Source organism: Apteryx rowi, unplaced genomic scaffold (genome assembly GCF_003343035.1).
Source record: "Apteryx rowi isolate R43461 unplaced genomic scaffold, aptRow1 scaffold_449, whole genome shotgun sequence".
Lineage (NCBI taxonomy): Eukaryota > Metazoa > Chordata > Aves > Apterygiformes > Apterygidae > Apteryx > Apteryx rowi.
The window spans coordinates 55690-71993 of record NW_020450704.1 but is presented as its reverse complement, the minus strand read 5'-3'; the positions used below and the strand labels follow the sequence as shown (position 1 = coordinate 71993).

Genomic DNA, 16304 nt, shown 5'->3' with positions numbered 1-16304 from the left:
AGAAGGCTATCAGGTTGGTTAGGCATGATTTCCCCTTGGTGAAGCCATGCTGACGACTCCTGATCACTTTCTTGTCCTCCACATGCTTGGAGATGGCCTYCAGGATGAGCTGCTGCATCACCTTTCCAGGGATGGAGGTGAGGCTGACTGGCCTGTAGTTGCCTGGGTCCTCCTTCTTGCCTTTTTGAAGACTGGGGTGACATTGGCTTTCTTCTGGTCCTCAGGCACCTCTCCTGTGCCTCCATGACCTTTCAAAGATGTTGGAGAGTGGCCTAGCAATAACATCCACAAGCTCCCTCAGCACTCGTGGGTGCATCCCTTTGGGGCCCATGGATTTGTAGGTGTCAAGTTTGCCTAAATGATCAAAAAAATTTCCTTTGTACTCCAGGAATAGTCAATGCCACTTCAGAAAAAACAGGGCTCAATCCCACTCAGAACTCACTGTAATTGGGATTATTTCAAAATTTACTTGGCACAGTCTTTATTCAAGACAATGCAACTAAACTAGTATAGTTTTAATTAGTATGAGTGGATGCATTACTGTTATTACAGTTGTCTTCTGATATCTGTAAAGCTGGTTCATACGTATACCTTCCGTCTCCTCTGTAGAAATACATACCTTTTGATAAATCCATCTAATTTATCTTCTCGCTCTTTTAAGAATGAAATGCATTTCTGGAAGATGCAACTGATGTAGTGCATTTTTATAGCAAGTACTTCATTCATATCTCTCTGCTTCATACATTTCTCACATATTAGATCCAGAACTCTGTAACATTTCTGCAGTGCTTCTACTTCTGCCAATAGAGGGTTCTCTTTTACCAGCAACACAATCTATGAGAAAGATTGAAGAAAATGTAATCCAATTAGGAACTATTATTTTCACACTTGTGCAGTAGCATAAAGCTTAGATTGCTCTTTGTAGCTAGTTTCAGTGGGGTTTCTAATATTCCTCCATTTCCTTCTTATGCTGTCTTCCCCTTCTTTTGTCAATGTTATTTTCTAATTATTTAGTATTCTGTCATTCACAGTTTCCATACAAGAAACATTCAAAATTCAGGCTCATATTAAAAAGAAAATAGAAATACAGTTGCCTGTTGAATTAAAACCATTTTGCAAGAAACACAAAAACTACCATATACTTTCCAAAACTCTCTTTCCTTTCGAACACCTACAATAAACTGGACTTGCATGATTTAAGTGACTTCACAGAACTGGTTAACCTCACATAAATTTGGAGTCTCTTGAGTAGACTAATAAAACACTGGACTATCCATTTTAAGAGGTACCTGTAAACTCTACTCACTAAATTAGCTGCCACTGCAAGCACACTGGTGTTTGTGTGTGCAGCAGATACCTTGCTTGGCAGCTGTTGCCAAATGCTGACTTTGAATGGCAAGCCCAAGGAACCTGTTTTTGAATTTAGGTGTTTTTATTTCTCTGAGCTACACAGGAGGAGCAAACCATGAGAGACAGATTATTTTCAGCAAATATACTGGGAAGTAAAAACAAAAGTCTCTTGCACATACATTCAGAAACAGCAGCAGATGTTACTATGGTGAACGAGTGATTAAGGTAGGAAGATGCATGCTGAGGCAAGCACTGAGAGAACAATGAGATTTTGTTAAGACAGGAAATTGTTTTTTGTTGCCACTTCGAGTTAGGCTAAGAAAAAAATGAAGCCAAAAAGGAAAGCAGTTTAGTTTTGTTTTTTTTTAATTTAAAAATATGAATCTCTCTGCTTAAAGGCGTTAGTTAAAGATTCTGGCTTATTGTATCACACTAAGTGTCACAAGGATGTGCACAAGCACGAACACTGAAATAGCTCCATTTTTGAATCATGTTTAAATGATGGGCCAGATTCTGTAATTCTTTCTCATTTTCAGAAGCACATGAATCAGTGAATAATGCCTTTGATCTCAGTTGGACTCTCTCAGGAGCTGAATACTTTTTACATAAAGAAACTGTTCCCATGCTAACAAACATACAATTTACATATTACTCCACCTTAACAGGATGCATGTTAGTAGTGGTGATTATTTTATGTAGAGGCCCAGCTAACTTTACTGGAAGTTTTGGTTCTTTATCTAGGCCTTGTGGTTTAGCATAGTAGTCTAGCCTTTCACGTGGAAAGAAGTTGTTGATGACAGTCACACAGTCATGTTGACCTAAAAGCACACAAGAAAAAAATCACCAGTAAGAATGAAACCATAACTAAAAACCAAAAACAAACATAATATAACCAATAGGGATGATGCTTACCCACAGAGGAGCATTTGTTTTAAAACTGTAACTTACTGACACCCAGCAGGAAATGACTTCATGAAATTTCATTTCGAGAACCACATCCCCTTCACCCACCCTTTTTTCCTGCTAAATGAAAACTAAAAGAATAGGTATTTCCCCAAAGTTATTTAATATCTTCAGAATTAAGCCATAAGGAAACCCAGCATTTTGATTCTGATGCACAACTACACTAGTAGCATCATATTAGTGTTAATTTCTCAAGAGAAGTTCTCTCCACTTTGTCCTTTCAAAGATTAATGACATTTGCACTGGGATTTCTTTTAAGTTTTCAGACCTGAAACAGATAGCAGTGTATTAATTTGAAGCGGGAGAAATTATAGAACAGAACATGCCTAAAATTTACCCCCAAAAAAGAATAACGATGAAAGTAACAAGATTAGAGAAGTTACACCCCCTTCTGGTTTTCTACATCTGACAAAATGATGGATTACTTGGCTAAAGGGAAAGTAAAATTTAGCTTATCTAGTTCATGGCCACATTCTTTAAACTGATTGATTTATCTTGGCACTGACCCCATTAATAAGGAGGAGAAGACACAGCCGACCAAATTCCAGTATTTAAAATACTCCACTGTTTCAGAAGAGACTGTTCTAAGCTAATAGAGCACAGTGTAAGACAAATGACAAGGGAATAAGTATCCTCACTTCCCACACGCAGATGAATTCCTATTGATTGGACAGATAATAAAAAAGAAGAGGAATAGATTCCAATATTCAGACTTTTACAGAGTAGCATATCTTTGTATGCCTGAAGATATTTATTCTATCTTGGTGACACAATCAGATTTAAACAAGAATTCTCCAAAATCATATTGGAGACAACATTCCCCATTCAGTAGGAATGAAAGTTCAGCATCACATCCAAAAACACCCTCCAAATCCAAAATCTAATTAATAGGACTGCACTTTTTCAATGTATTTAGTTGATGGTTAGGGTTTGCAGCTTGAACCTCAAGTGAGAAATGTCAAGCTTGTCCTCTTTAAAAGAACAGAGTGAGATATGATGGAATTGAAATGATACTATCTCACTATTTAAGACAGCAAATCTAAATGGCAAGGTAGACTTTGGATCCAGAACAAGTAATGTGCTTTGACATATCTGTTATCTCACAGATAACAGATCTTAGAGCCAACATGCATAAGCATTCAAGAAGTCTGTGCAACAGACTTCTCTTCAGACATATTTAAACAGTTCAGGAAGGCTGGGTTGAAAAGAGAAAAGGGGTCCCTATTTTTGGTTACTGGGAAGGTCCTCTGAAGAGCAATAGTTGATGAAACTTTTTCTGGAAACTTATCTTTGCTGGAAAAAAGTGGTATATTTGATTGTGTTTGGGAATGTTAATCCAGGAATCTGTCAAGGTGGTAAAGAAGTAAAAAAGGTTTAAAACAAACAAACCATAACAAAAAAGCATGTTTTGTCCAGGGTCACGCAACACATCCAAGTGAGCAATAAATCTTCCACCTCGTTCTAGTCAAGTTTAGGTCAGTAGGGACTGACCTATCTTGGATCAGGTTCTGAGAGTTCTCCCTCCCTCTCCTGTAGACTCACTGCTGCTGCACAGCATGTTAATGGCAAAGCTCAGATACGAGTTCCTGACTCCCAGTGCTGTGTTCATTCCTTCCTACAGAGGAAGAGTCAATCATACACTTTGCTCATACCTGCATTTCAGGCACCTGTAACGTTACCAGATTCCTCTTACTATTTGAAAAGTGATGACAATGCATAAACTTACATACTTTAAAAACAGCAGCATCTATTTTTACAGATATCATCATTTGCAGTTTTAAGAAACAGAGCATGGAAATAAAATACAAAGTGACTGTGTTATAGGATGAGATGTGCAGAAAAAGCTGAACTTCTGTGTCATTTCAGAACTGGTCATTAAATAATGTTTTTTTCCAATAAAAAGCAACAGAATCTAACATTTCACATTCATTAGAAATTTAGGAAATGATAAGAGACTTCCACCTTACCCACAAAAGCAGCCATCTGTGCTGCTGTCCTTCCCACAGAGTTGACAACATCAGTCTCTGCTCCAGCCTCTAACATCATCCAGGTGATTTCTTTGTTTCCTTAATTCAGGGGAAGATGCGGGAGACAAGACAGAGAACACACATAAACTTGTATTTCTTTATTTTATAGAAAAACAAGCAGAAATCACAGGAACAACACTGAGCAAAATGAATGTTCTTAATGTCATTATTTTAACAACAAAATAAGAGAAAGACACAATGCTGCCTCCTTACTTTGATGGTTCAAGAGGATCAAACCACAGAAAAAAAACATTTAAACTCATTCAGGGTCAAACTCTGCCCTCTGCAATGCACATTCAGCTTCTCCTGGAACTTATGGGAGTTGCATGTATATACCAGAACTTGGTCCCCTTGGATAGCAGTAGAGAAGCAAATTGCTAATCTAGGTTGACAATTCAGCTACAACATCTGCTATTCTAAGAAGAAAAACAAATTCAGTACTATTATGTAGCAGGAGCACAGAGAAGAGAACAGATTGTTCCTTTCTCCCCAGCGGGAACTGGGCGTTCAGACTAGGCTAAGTACCAAATAAAATGAAGCTAAAATTTGATGGGAAGATTAAATGACTTAATTGGTGCCCTTCAGAGACTAATAAGGACATTTGTCACCAATGGTGCTGGTTCTGTATTCAAAGGTAATCTTACTTCACCAGTTTTTATGCACATGTTAACTAAAGAGAAGTGAATATAAAAAAAGAAGTGGGTGGTGGATGGATTTCTGATTTAAAAACAGGCATTGCTTCAGTAGTGCTCACATCCCATTTGTACTCACAGATAACAGATCTTAAAGCCAACATGCAGAAGCATTCAAACCCAAGATGGCAGGTCAGAATCTCAACTGGGAGAAAATGGTAAAAACCCAGCAATTTCAATGAAGCTACAGTCATTTAACAACCTCTGAAAGTTTGTTCCCATCTATTTGCTGCAGCTCAAATATTGCTCAATGCTGCAGAATGCTGACATTTCCCCAAAGTCTTTGCAGACTTTTTACCAAAGTCTTAGCAGAAAAGCAAATGGATGAGCCAGTTAAGGTTCATGTGCACACATATGCCCTTCTTTTTTTATAATAACGATGAAAGAAAGCAGAGCTTAAAACTCTACCTGTTAATAAATCTTAAGCAAACTTCCTCAGAAGCTCTTTTTTGGGAAAGACAAAAGTGGCCTAATAAAGAAGATATTTAAAATAAGCTAATATTCCCAAATCTAATCCTTTCTTCCAGAAAGAAAAATGTTTTTTATGGAATGCCCTTTCCTCACTCAAGGAAAAAACTGTCCCTTTTATCAGGGAAAAATAATAGCACAAGGACAGCTGCAACTACCCACCTAAGCCCAAAGTTCCAGGAAAAGATATATACAACTATAAAAAGTCTCATAAAAAGAAGGAGCAGAAGAGTAGAGGGAAAATTAATGTAAGAAAACACCTTTTTAAAACTTGCTAAATAATTTTTAAAAAGCTACAATATAGTTTCAAAAATAATGTATGAGAGAAATGCAAAATCTGAACAGCTTAAAATACTGGATTGATTTGATAAGCCACAAATATTATTAAAAGTTACTGATGTAAAGTGCTAAAAAGGCAGTATGGTAAAACATTTTTTTCAACAGAATTTATCCCACTGCACAAGAAAACTGTCACAGGAGACTGAATTTTGAGATCTGTGACTAAACAGGTCAGACAAAGGACAGATAGACTGTATGCCTCAAAAAGCCAATTTTTATATGAAAAAAAGATTGCAAGCCTTAACAGTAGCTATCCTGTTCCACTATCCTGATACTTCTACAGGTCTAGTCATATTAACATGATTCATGTAAGTAACAGAAAGCCTGAATGATATAAAAGTGTCAATGCTTTCCTTTAAATTATTAACTTTTGGCAAATTGTACACATCAACATTACAAAAACTCAGTGACCTAATTTTAGTAAGAAGTTACCTGAAAGTCCAGCAAACATCAAGGCAGTGTATCCATGCTCATGTTCATTGCAGTTAACATCAGCCCCATGTCGCAAGAGCAACCTGCACATGTCTACCTTCCCTTTGTACGCTGCATGCATTAGAGGGGTCATGCCATGCTAACAAAAGAAAGAGGGAGGAAGAAGCATTCAGAATAGTGTTAGTTACATTTCTTGATCTTTGTACCACAGATAATTTTCACTTGTACACAAGTATTCAATTTGAACTGCCAAAATCTTACATGATGTGCAGATTTTGCAGCAAATGAGCTCACAAAATCTTGATGAATAAATGTGACTTCTAATGTACAGGAGACTTGTGTCACTGTTTTCTGACTATGCTGTGCTATATATTTGAAGCAGACCAGTCTTCAATAAATCAAAACCATTTATCCTCAGTTAGTCAATGATCTTTTATATAAGACATTAGTGTTAAAGACAAGTAACGCTTCTGATGGAGAATTTTGTTTTAGAGAATGTCAGGTTCCTAAGTTGTTATTTTTCCCTTGCATTATATGGTGAGAAACAAGAAAAACTGGAATGGAGGGCTCTTGTTTTTTGCACTACAATGATCTGCAGTCTCTGAAACCCATCTTGTTCATTTTTAGTCATGATTACTGGTATTGTGCCTGTGATGTTACATCAGTCTGAATGCTCTGAATGCTCTTCTAAAGCTGTACAGCTCTAACTAGATCTTAACAACCACACATCCTCAAACCTTGCCTTTTGATACACTGCACCACTACAAAAAGGGTTAGTCTCAGCAAATGAGGCACTGCGTTTTCATCAGAACGTCGCTGATGTAAATACAAATACAAATCTGGGTAAATCCTAGAGAAAATTTTCAGAACGAGGGTGAATTGTTAATACTGCCTTTCTCTCTCTCAAAGAGCAGAGAGAAGTACATTTCTCTTTTAGAAAATTGCATGACATTCAGCTTTTAGAACTTGATACACTTTTTTCAACATGCTATTTATTTTCACTTAACATCAAGTCAGGATTCATGTTACTAGCCAAGATGCAGTAATTGCCCAATAACATTCCCCAGCACTGAATACAGGGGAGTGCAATTTAGTTTTTCCCACAACGAAATCAAAATGGCATTTTCTTCCTTTTTTTGCAGGTCAAGGCTATGTGCATGCATACACTCACACCATTACTATGGCTCAGTAAATGCGTGGTGATGTGATATTCTGAAATAACCTAATTGCCAGTTTGAGCCTTAGTACATATTTTGTTTCCAACTATGACAGAATGAAAACTAAAACTTATCAGTATCATTTTCACAAAATTCCTTAAAAGATGAGGGAAAACAGGCAAGTTCAAATTATGGTAATATTGTTAAAGTACTACAATTCCATTACTCCCTGTTCTAACTGAAAACATTAAAAAATGATTTCTTGACACAGTATATTTAAGTAGCCTGAAACATTCTGGTGTACTGCAATATAAACTGTCAGTAAAGAAACATAAGACCTGAACAAAGTAGTTCGCAAATATGAAATAAATTTGTAATTGGTTTTGCCAGGTTTTATTTGCAGTTTTGTAAAGGAAAATAAAGGCATTATATCCTAGAAACCAATTTTTATGGGACAATCCCAGTTTGGAGCAATAGTATAGATTCTCCCTCTTTAGCAGCATAGAAAAGTACCACTGTTACATGGTAAGAATACAGTAAGGTTTTGATCAGAGAATGAACATTAAGGAAACAGTGACCTAAAGTGTGATTATACATTGAATGCCTGTTTTAATTAAAAATCTGACTGAAGATTATATGACAAAGGAAATGTATTCTCTTCTGTCTTCCCCTCCTTCTGGGAAACTTTTAAAAACCTATGATTAAATCTTGAAAGTGTGAAGCTGTAATGTTGATCATAAAACCTACCAAACAGAAAACGTGGATAGATGTTAGAAAACTGGATTTAAAGCCACTCTAATATCAGCCTTTCACATTCACAGCAAACGAAATAAGAGACAGGCTAATCACAAGCATGTCTGGAAAAGCCAGAGAAGTTTTGTACCCTGTATTATGTTCCTGTACAGAAATTGAAATGACTGCAAACATTCTTCACAGGCTGAGTATTAAAGACAGGTCCAGGCAGTGTGTGTTCTGACAGATGACATTTGGATCATCAAATGAACATACTTAACAGAGTAAGTTGGCAGACAGTTTATTAAGCAAACAGATGAAGCAGAAATTGCTTTATTCTTCCAATATGGAAGCTAGGACAAAGAATTGGTTTTCTAGCAGCAACTACATAACATTATTCTGTCCAAAAATCCATTCTTTTAAACACATTCCCTACAATAAAAATGAATCTTCACAGTTTCTTGTTTTCTTCATAGGGATGTTACATGGGCTACAGTGAACAATATTAACATTCTCTGTCTTCTGCAGGGTTACAAGCATTCCCTGTAAGTCTGACTGTACATCGGGAATAGTTTGCAGTGCCTCTGGGGTTTGCTTGGCACCTCCCTTGACTGGAGTCTTTTGCTAATCAATCAGCAAGGGCCCGCTGGCACAGAGGTCTGCCTCAGAGCCAGCCCAGCTCTATCACACACCACCCTTCCCATCCCTGATGTTGAAAACATACCAAAAACAGACTGAAGGGATGAGTTGACCTAATGCTGCTGGTGGGGAAGCAAACTGAAGAAAAACAAATTCTGCAGGTTGGGTGGGGCTGAATCAGCTCACAAGGAGAAAGAAGAACATGTGTGTGCATGTGCGTGTAGGAGGGACAGGGCTCCATGGCCAGGATGAATGGGGGAGAAGAAAGCAGATCAGTATTTCTTGCTGCAGCACCAGGGAAGTATTACATCAAGGTGTGCTTCCTCAAGATGAATAAAAACAAATTCATAAAGGTAGCAAACTGGAAAAACAACCTCCCATCTTCCACAGCTACGGAGGAAGTTTTCAGCCACACTGTTTCTCAATCATCTTTGACTGGAGGAATGGGGGGAAGGGGAAGGGAGCAAAAAATCAGCAGACAAACCAAAAAATACATAGATTATGTTTGTATGCCAGTGACCTGTGTACATTTGGTAGAAAAGCTGATTATGTGGCCGGCATTTAAACATTCATACTGACTGTGTAAGAACACAGACTATATATATATATATATATATATTTAAAAGCTTTTGTTTTGTAGATAATACACTGATGATTTGAATATCACAAACTGAAGCAGTCACATAGACTAGCGTTACTCAAGAAAAATGAGGAATCAAACCAGTCCCAACACTCCCAGTGTTTTGGAGAATACACCTCTCACTCACTTCACACTTTTTACTTCACAGCCATGTAAAACTCAGCCGAGATGCAGCACACATGGGCTGGATCACACTGGAGTGGCTCCCTCAGCAGATATTCGGGTATGACATGACATTGCAAGTGGGCATGGTAGCTATCCAACTAGAGTTTAAGTGAGGCGTGATGTGGCGTATACTAGTAAATAGTACCAGAAAAAAAGGCTGTGAAAACCTTATCTGAAAAATTACTACAGATACTTGTACACTGACACTGTTAAAGCATCTGCCTCTCCCTCTCCCAGCTCATTTTACAATGAGGAACCCAACCCCACATTAACATGGAAAAAGTGCCTTATTTTATTCTTTAGATTCTGGCAACTGCACCAGTTCCATTCATTCAAGGAATTGTAAGTTAATTACATAGACTGGTAGCTTGGCTTTTATTTGAGACAATACTTGGGAAGTTACCAAAAGGGAGATAAACAATGCAAAAACAGCAGATGCCACAAGAAAGCACAGAGGAGATACTATGTGAAGAATGTCTTCAAAATCACCTCTCCTTAAATAAGAAGACCGAGCACTATTTGAAATCAGACCAACTCATTAGCTGAAGCCTAATTCAGCCAGATATTTGGAACTGGATTGTAAAAATGTCTCTAACTGACCTATAACAGAAACGCTACTGAACGCTGCTAATCTAGAAACACATGACTCATTTTCATCAAATTCCAGCCTTAAAGTTTTTGAATAAGATCACCCCTACCTATCTTTAGTTTACTGCAAGTTAGATTTGGAAGGTATATCCATGAATAAATTTGTCTATTGCTAAGTATAAACTAATTATAATATGAACTCCTGTTCAGTGAGTGCAGATATGTCTGTCAGGTATATTCCTCCTCCTTTATAGTCTTCCTGCTGAGCTGCTGATTTCACATATGTATCACATTAGATTTCTCTGATAGTCTTTCTGTTTATCTGCAGTGATGAAAAGTTAAATTCTACATTAACCAATGACCTGAATTGAAACCAGGACATCCTTAATAGCTGTTGAATTTTCTCTGGTTACTGTATTTTGAAATACTAGGTAAAAAAAAGCCAGAACTCTGTTTCCTCAATAAAGGTCAAGGTTCTGGACATTTTCTGCTAACATAGGAAGTTTATGTTGGAACCACAAGGTAGATTGACTGCAAAACCCTCCACTGAAGATAATCAATATGAATAAAATTATACAGACCTCACACACTAATAAGCAGGTTGCTGCAGTAACCTCCAGAAATTATTCAGTTCTGTAATTAGCATATAAAAGCAGGCTAATTCCAAAAGGATTATTTTATATTATAGAAATGAAAAGCTGAATTAGCAATTTAGAGGGAAAGAGCAAAGCTGAAAATGCCAAATGATAGTTCTGTACATAGTAAGGTTATGAAGTACCTTGAAATTATTTTAAGTATAAACAAATAGGAAGCCTTTTCAGGTCAAGCCTCTCTGCTTGATCCACTGAAGTGAATTATCAAGAAAATATGGGATTGTAGTCTTACAGTGCTCCTTTGCAACATTAACTACCAGCATGACTGGAGGAAACTTCCGTGGCTAGAAACCCTACGTGCTTCCTCCAAACCACATTTCTGTAATAAACTGAAAGATCTTAGCCACATCCTGCATATGGATGGAGTTAAAGTCTATGAACTGCCAACTTGAAGTCACAACAATATTTACAAGCGCTGTACTCCTGGGGGAAGAAAATTCCAGAACACTTTCTTCCACAGTACATTTCTAAACTAACAACCTTTCCATCTAAAATAGGACAAATAAAAATGAACAATTAGTATGCATTTAAATGAAATATTTATTTGTGTTTATTTTGCATCCATTTCCATTGCTTTTATATTTGTCTTAATATTTTGGGGAACTTGAGCTTAAACAAAACAAAACGAAAAAACACCACACAAAGTTTTGAAAGTGCCAGAACAGCAGCAATGCATTTCTTTGTTTTCATAAAAGCAGTGATTAAGCCTAAATACTCTTCCTTTATTGAACTCCCTAAATCCACAAAGGAACAACAACAAAGTTTTTCTTTTATTTGGTTAGGAAGGATGTGGGGAAAAACAGGACTATAGCTGCTGAATATCTGCACCATTCTGGAAGGTGAACACCTGAAAAACAATTAATTTGAATACGAAGGTCTTCATTTATGGCACTTTGAAGACACCTATTGCTTTCAGTACAGCACTGCAGACAGGAGGAAGTCAAGCATAAATGAGTATTGGACACATGGGCAGGAAAAGCAAATAGGCTTATAGAAGTGATTTATTTATTATTTACTTACTTAAAAAATATATCTAACAATAGCAAAAGTAATGCTGAAATACTGTGTCTAGCTCATGTCTATATTCTTGAAGGAAGAAGCTGAAATGACTGGAAAGGATTTGGAGAAGAGCTAGGAAAAAAGCTTGATTACTGGAAAAACAACTACATTTGATACATAAAAAGTCAGTGTATTTGGAGAATGTGAAAATGTGACTTGGTCCTTGTCTAAAGTTACAGGAAGAAAAGACTGCTGACTCTCAACAGTTGTTAATCCAGCAGAAAGGGGACCTAAGCATGTACAGGTAAACACAATCAACCCAAAAATTAATGAGACATCTCTATGTATTTAGTTTTTAAATCTGGAAGCACAACACGAAACAGCCTGCTTCTGGATGCTGTAGATTCTCCAGCATGTGAAATTATTAAAATGTGACTCATGTTTGCTGTACCACAAATAGAAGAGAGGCTACAGAATAAGCATGATGACATTAAAAGTATCTCATGTAAAAAGGTCTTGAGGGTGGAAGAAAAAATTCTTAGTTCCCACCTCAGTTACGCTCCCATATCAACAGCCAAGCATTTCACTGTTGGGCTCGGTTTCCTCATTTCTTAACATTAACAAAAATGTGTAATAGTAGCAATATAAATAATAATGTGAATTCCAGGACAAACAGCTAAGGCCGTGAAGAAGGAAAATAATACCTGACGTATTCAAAGCAGCCTCCAGTTGTGTCAAACTTGGATAACAGATGAAACTAATGTTTAATTGATGTCTCACACGCTATTTACTTATGTACAGATACCAGAATAACACATTAGAGGAAAACTAATTTATAACAGAGAGTCTAAAAGTTGACATGTGATGACTGGTAGATTAGGAATCCTAAATGAATCTGAACCTTTTCCTGTCTCATGTAATCACCAAGCACCACTCTTGGGGAGAAAAAGAATGAGACAGTAAAAAGTTCTTTGCATAAACTGTTTAAGCTTTATGTGCTTTGGGTATATTTACTCAGATGTGAACATCAGGCAAGTATTGTTAATACTATTTCTTCTTTAACAATAGCCTGAGACATAACTCAGTTATGGTTTCTATTAATAAACCATAGCCTCTCAGCAGTAATCTTACAGGCTGCACTAATACTGCACAGGATTCCCAATGCACTAGTTGAGCATTTAAACTAAAATAGATGCTTTTAAAGCTCAAATTAAAGCACACTTGAAAGTATACGTACATTGTATCTTGAGTTCCTAAAGTTTATTGTAAAGCTTTGTTTGATTAGTTTGTCAGAAGTTTGCTAAGATTTATACATAAGAAATCAAGGTTTAAATACCTAATTCTATTTAAGAACGATCAGAAAACTGATATGCTGGTAGGAAAGAAAAAAAAAGGCTAACAATATCCCTGAACATGCCAGGAAATTGAGGGGAGTGATTATATCCCTCCAATCAGCACTTGTGAGACTGCCAGTCTCACTTGGGCCTTCCAGTACAAGAAAGACATCAATAAACTGCAGTGAGTTCAGCAGAAGACCACCAAGACATGGCGAGAGCTCCCACACTGGGGGCCGAAGCACTTGCCCAATAAAGAGAAGTTGAGGAAGATGGACTTGTTCAGCCTGGAGAAGAGGCAGCTTTGAGGGGCGGAAACCTACCAGCAGCTGGGCAGTGCCTACAGGGAGGTTATCAAGAAGATGGAGCCAGGCTCTTCACAGTTACGTGTGGCAGAAGGATGAGAGACAATGGGCATAAATTGAAAGAGAGGTTCAGCCTGGATATAAAGAAAACCTTTTTTCACCATGAGCACAGTAAGGCAGTGGCACAGGTTGCCCAGAGAGGTTGTGCAGTCACCATCCTTGAAGATTTACAAGACCCAAAGGCATAAAGCCCTGAGCAACCTGGTCTGACCTCATGGCTGACCCTGCTTTGAGTAGGAGGTTGGACCAGAGACCTCCTGAGGTCCCTTCTGGCCTGAATTTCCTAGTGATCGTATGCACTTGGGAAAAACATATCTAATTAATATCTAAGTATCTAATGAAACACAGACACATGCAATTGGACACATGAAAAATTACACACTGATCTAAAGTCTGCTGGGCAATTACAGTTTCACTTCCATGTTACACTTTCTTCATACTTTCAGAAAACATTGTAAAAAGAAAAATGTAAGGAAATAGACATGAACCTCACACTAGAGTCCTTTAACCAAGAAATTCCTCCTATCTGCAGGAAACACTTAAGCCTTGTCTTCTACATGGCTGTAACACCTGCTTCTGGAAAAGACAACGTTCACCATTTCTGACCTAGCTGCTCTCTCTCTACGCTTATCATTCTGCAAAGGTAAGGCTTTGGGTGACACACTGCAAGTGAGAGATGGGTGAAAAATGGGGACAGGTATTCCTTATCCATGCTGTCTTCTGCTACCTAAATGGATGCACTACAGTTTGGTGGAGGTGACAGGAAACAAGCGAGCACCCCCCTCTCCGTGTATCTTGCTGCAGTATTCATCTTACCCATAATAAAGCTCACGCAGGGCTTTTAGAGACAATACAAACTCTGTAATACATTCAGTAACGTTAATCCTTAAATTTTCTTAAAAGTAAGAACTCTTCAAAGGCTTATTATTCAGCTGCAGGCTGGAAACTTCTTCAGAAGAATTCTGATTTCCAAGAGTCTGTATAGCAACATTATTTAATAACAAGTAGGCCTTCAGGCCTAGTATTTTGCTTGCTAAACCCACTACAATGCTTGTACAGTTTTGTTGTACCTCATCCAAGCAATTGACACGGACATTCTTGCTGCCCAGGAGCCTTCCAGCCTCTTCACTGTTCCCTTTAATTAAAAAAGAAAAAAAAGAGAGAGAAAGGAAGATGAGAAAGGAAAAAAAAAAAAAGAATCAAGGGGAAAACTGGTCTCATTGCTGATTTAAATCATAATCTTTGTAGATTTAACGCTTGTGGTAGTTACCAATAAATCAATCACATTTAAGTAAGAGGCTTAGGAATGAACAGTGCTCTGTTCTAGAGGCTAAAAGCCAAAAACTCATAACAATGAACAGTAGTTGATAGCATGCATTAAGAGTAAACATTCATTTCCTTGAATTAACTGATCTACACACACACAAGGATAGGATACCAATGTCTCTCCATAAACTCCATCAGAACATGATGTCCATGAGTTAAAAGATACTGAATATTTTAACACTTCTGTACTTTGGAGCACTTTATGTCTAAAAGAGCTATCTAAATGCCCACAAGAGGGAATTATCACGTTAAAGACTTTTCTGGGCTGAATGAAACATTTTCTTATCATTTACTCCCATTTCCTTTCCTGTTTAAATTTAAAATTTGCAATATTTCACCTCCCAGGCAAAAATGCAGGTCCACAGAGGTGGAAGGAACTTCCCTTCAATAACAGACAACAGAAGTGGAACATAAGGACTGGGACTGATGTAGCTCGGTCACTGACATTTCTGAAAATTACCAAATACATAAGGACACTCAAGTCTTCAAGAAATCTGTGCAATGAAAAAAATAGGCCATACCTTTTTATTTTTAAATTTTCTACAGGAATCCTTTCAGTTAAGCCACAGATGTAAGGATCTGATTCAAAGCCCACTGAAATTAGTGAAAAGACCTTTGACATAACTTCAATAGGTTTTCACTCAGACCTAACAAACAAATAAAAGAACGCTCCAAGAGTCTTGATTTGGGGAATTTTATTTAATTTATTGCCAGGAAACACAAACTTCTGATTCCTGATTCGATCATAAGCAAAGCTCTTTTGGCAGTGGGCTGCCTGGCCAGTTTGGATGGAGTCTGGAGCGCAACTATTTATAGAGTTAGGGCCATGAAATATACATTACTGAACCATAAAATGCAATTATTAAGGCAAGTATGACAGAAAGCCCCAATACCAATAAACATATGCACCACAAAGTGGTGAAACTGCACCACTTACATGAAATGAAAAATAAAAGAGTAGAAATGATAAAAGCTGTACAATATTCTGGACAAGCACAAGTTCTGTTAACTTAAAAACAATTCTGTCTGCAAGGACATCCAGGTCTGGCAGCAGCACATACAAAAAATAAAACAGAATAAAGAACGGGATTATTCCCCAAAAAGCATTTTTCAGAACACGTTAAGGCACGTCATTAGATAAGTGTCAATACACGTGACTAGCACAAATACAGACAAGAACGAGGCAAGTTTTCAAGTAGCCCTGTCAGGCTTCCCCAGTCAAACTGTCTGGGCATGCACACCCCCTGCACATCTGGCAAGGAGCCCCCCCTGCATCTCCTGGGTGACACACGTGTGCCCCCCCCAAGGCGAGTTTGAGAGAAAAGAGTGCTCTCGCTCCCTGAGAAGCAAGCAGCCATCTTCCCCATTTGTGAAAGGGGGGGGGGGGGCAAAGAAGACTGGGAAGAAATAGCCCGAATCAGGCGAGACCTGCCCG

At 37.7% G+C, this 16304-nt stretch overlaps 1 protein-coding gene and 1 long non-coding RNA gene across 5 annotated transcripts in view; one reads left to right on the top strand and one right to left on the bottom strand.

Moving 5' to 3' along the window:
• The window catches only part of LOC112971560, a 9402-nt gene extending 5039 nt beyond the window's left edge, over window positions 1-4363 (top strand). Inside the window, exon 2 of the long non-coding RNA XR_003255392.1 lies at window positions 4247-4363. This is a non-coding gene — a long non-coding RNA (uncharacterized LOC112971560). The remainder of the gene's footprint in view (window positions 1-4246) is intronic.
• The window catches only part of ANKMY2 (ankyrin repeat and MYND domain containing 2), a 24487-nt gene extending 8586 nt beyond the window's left edge, over window positions 1-15901 (bottom strand). Inside the window, exons 1-6 of one of the 4 annotated variants that reach the window (XR_003255388.1) lie at window positions 15391-15414; window positions 14614-14678; window positions 6272-6410; window positions 4281-4379; window positions 2008-2168; window positions 620-834 (exon numbers count right to left, since the gene is read on the bottom strand). Coding sequence is in view for 3 of the 4 variants with exons in the window: in XM_026077101.1 (XP_025932886.1) it covers window positions 620-834; window positions 2008-2168; window positions 4281-4379; window positions 6272-6404 (608 nt within the window). In the remaining variant the exon portion in view is untranslated. Of the gene's footprint in view, window positions 1-619; window positions 835-2007; window positions 2169-3702; window positions 4223-4280; window positions 4380-6271; window positions 6411-14613; window positions 14679-15390; window positions 15415-15806 lie in introns of those variants that run through there. The other 3 variants (XM_026077101.1, XM_026077100.1, XM_026077102.1) reach the window with 3 other exon arrangements.
• Window positions 15902-16304: the final 403 nt, after the last annotated feature.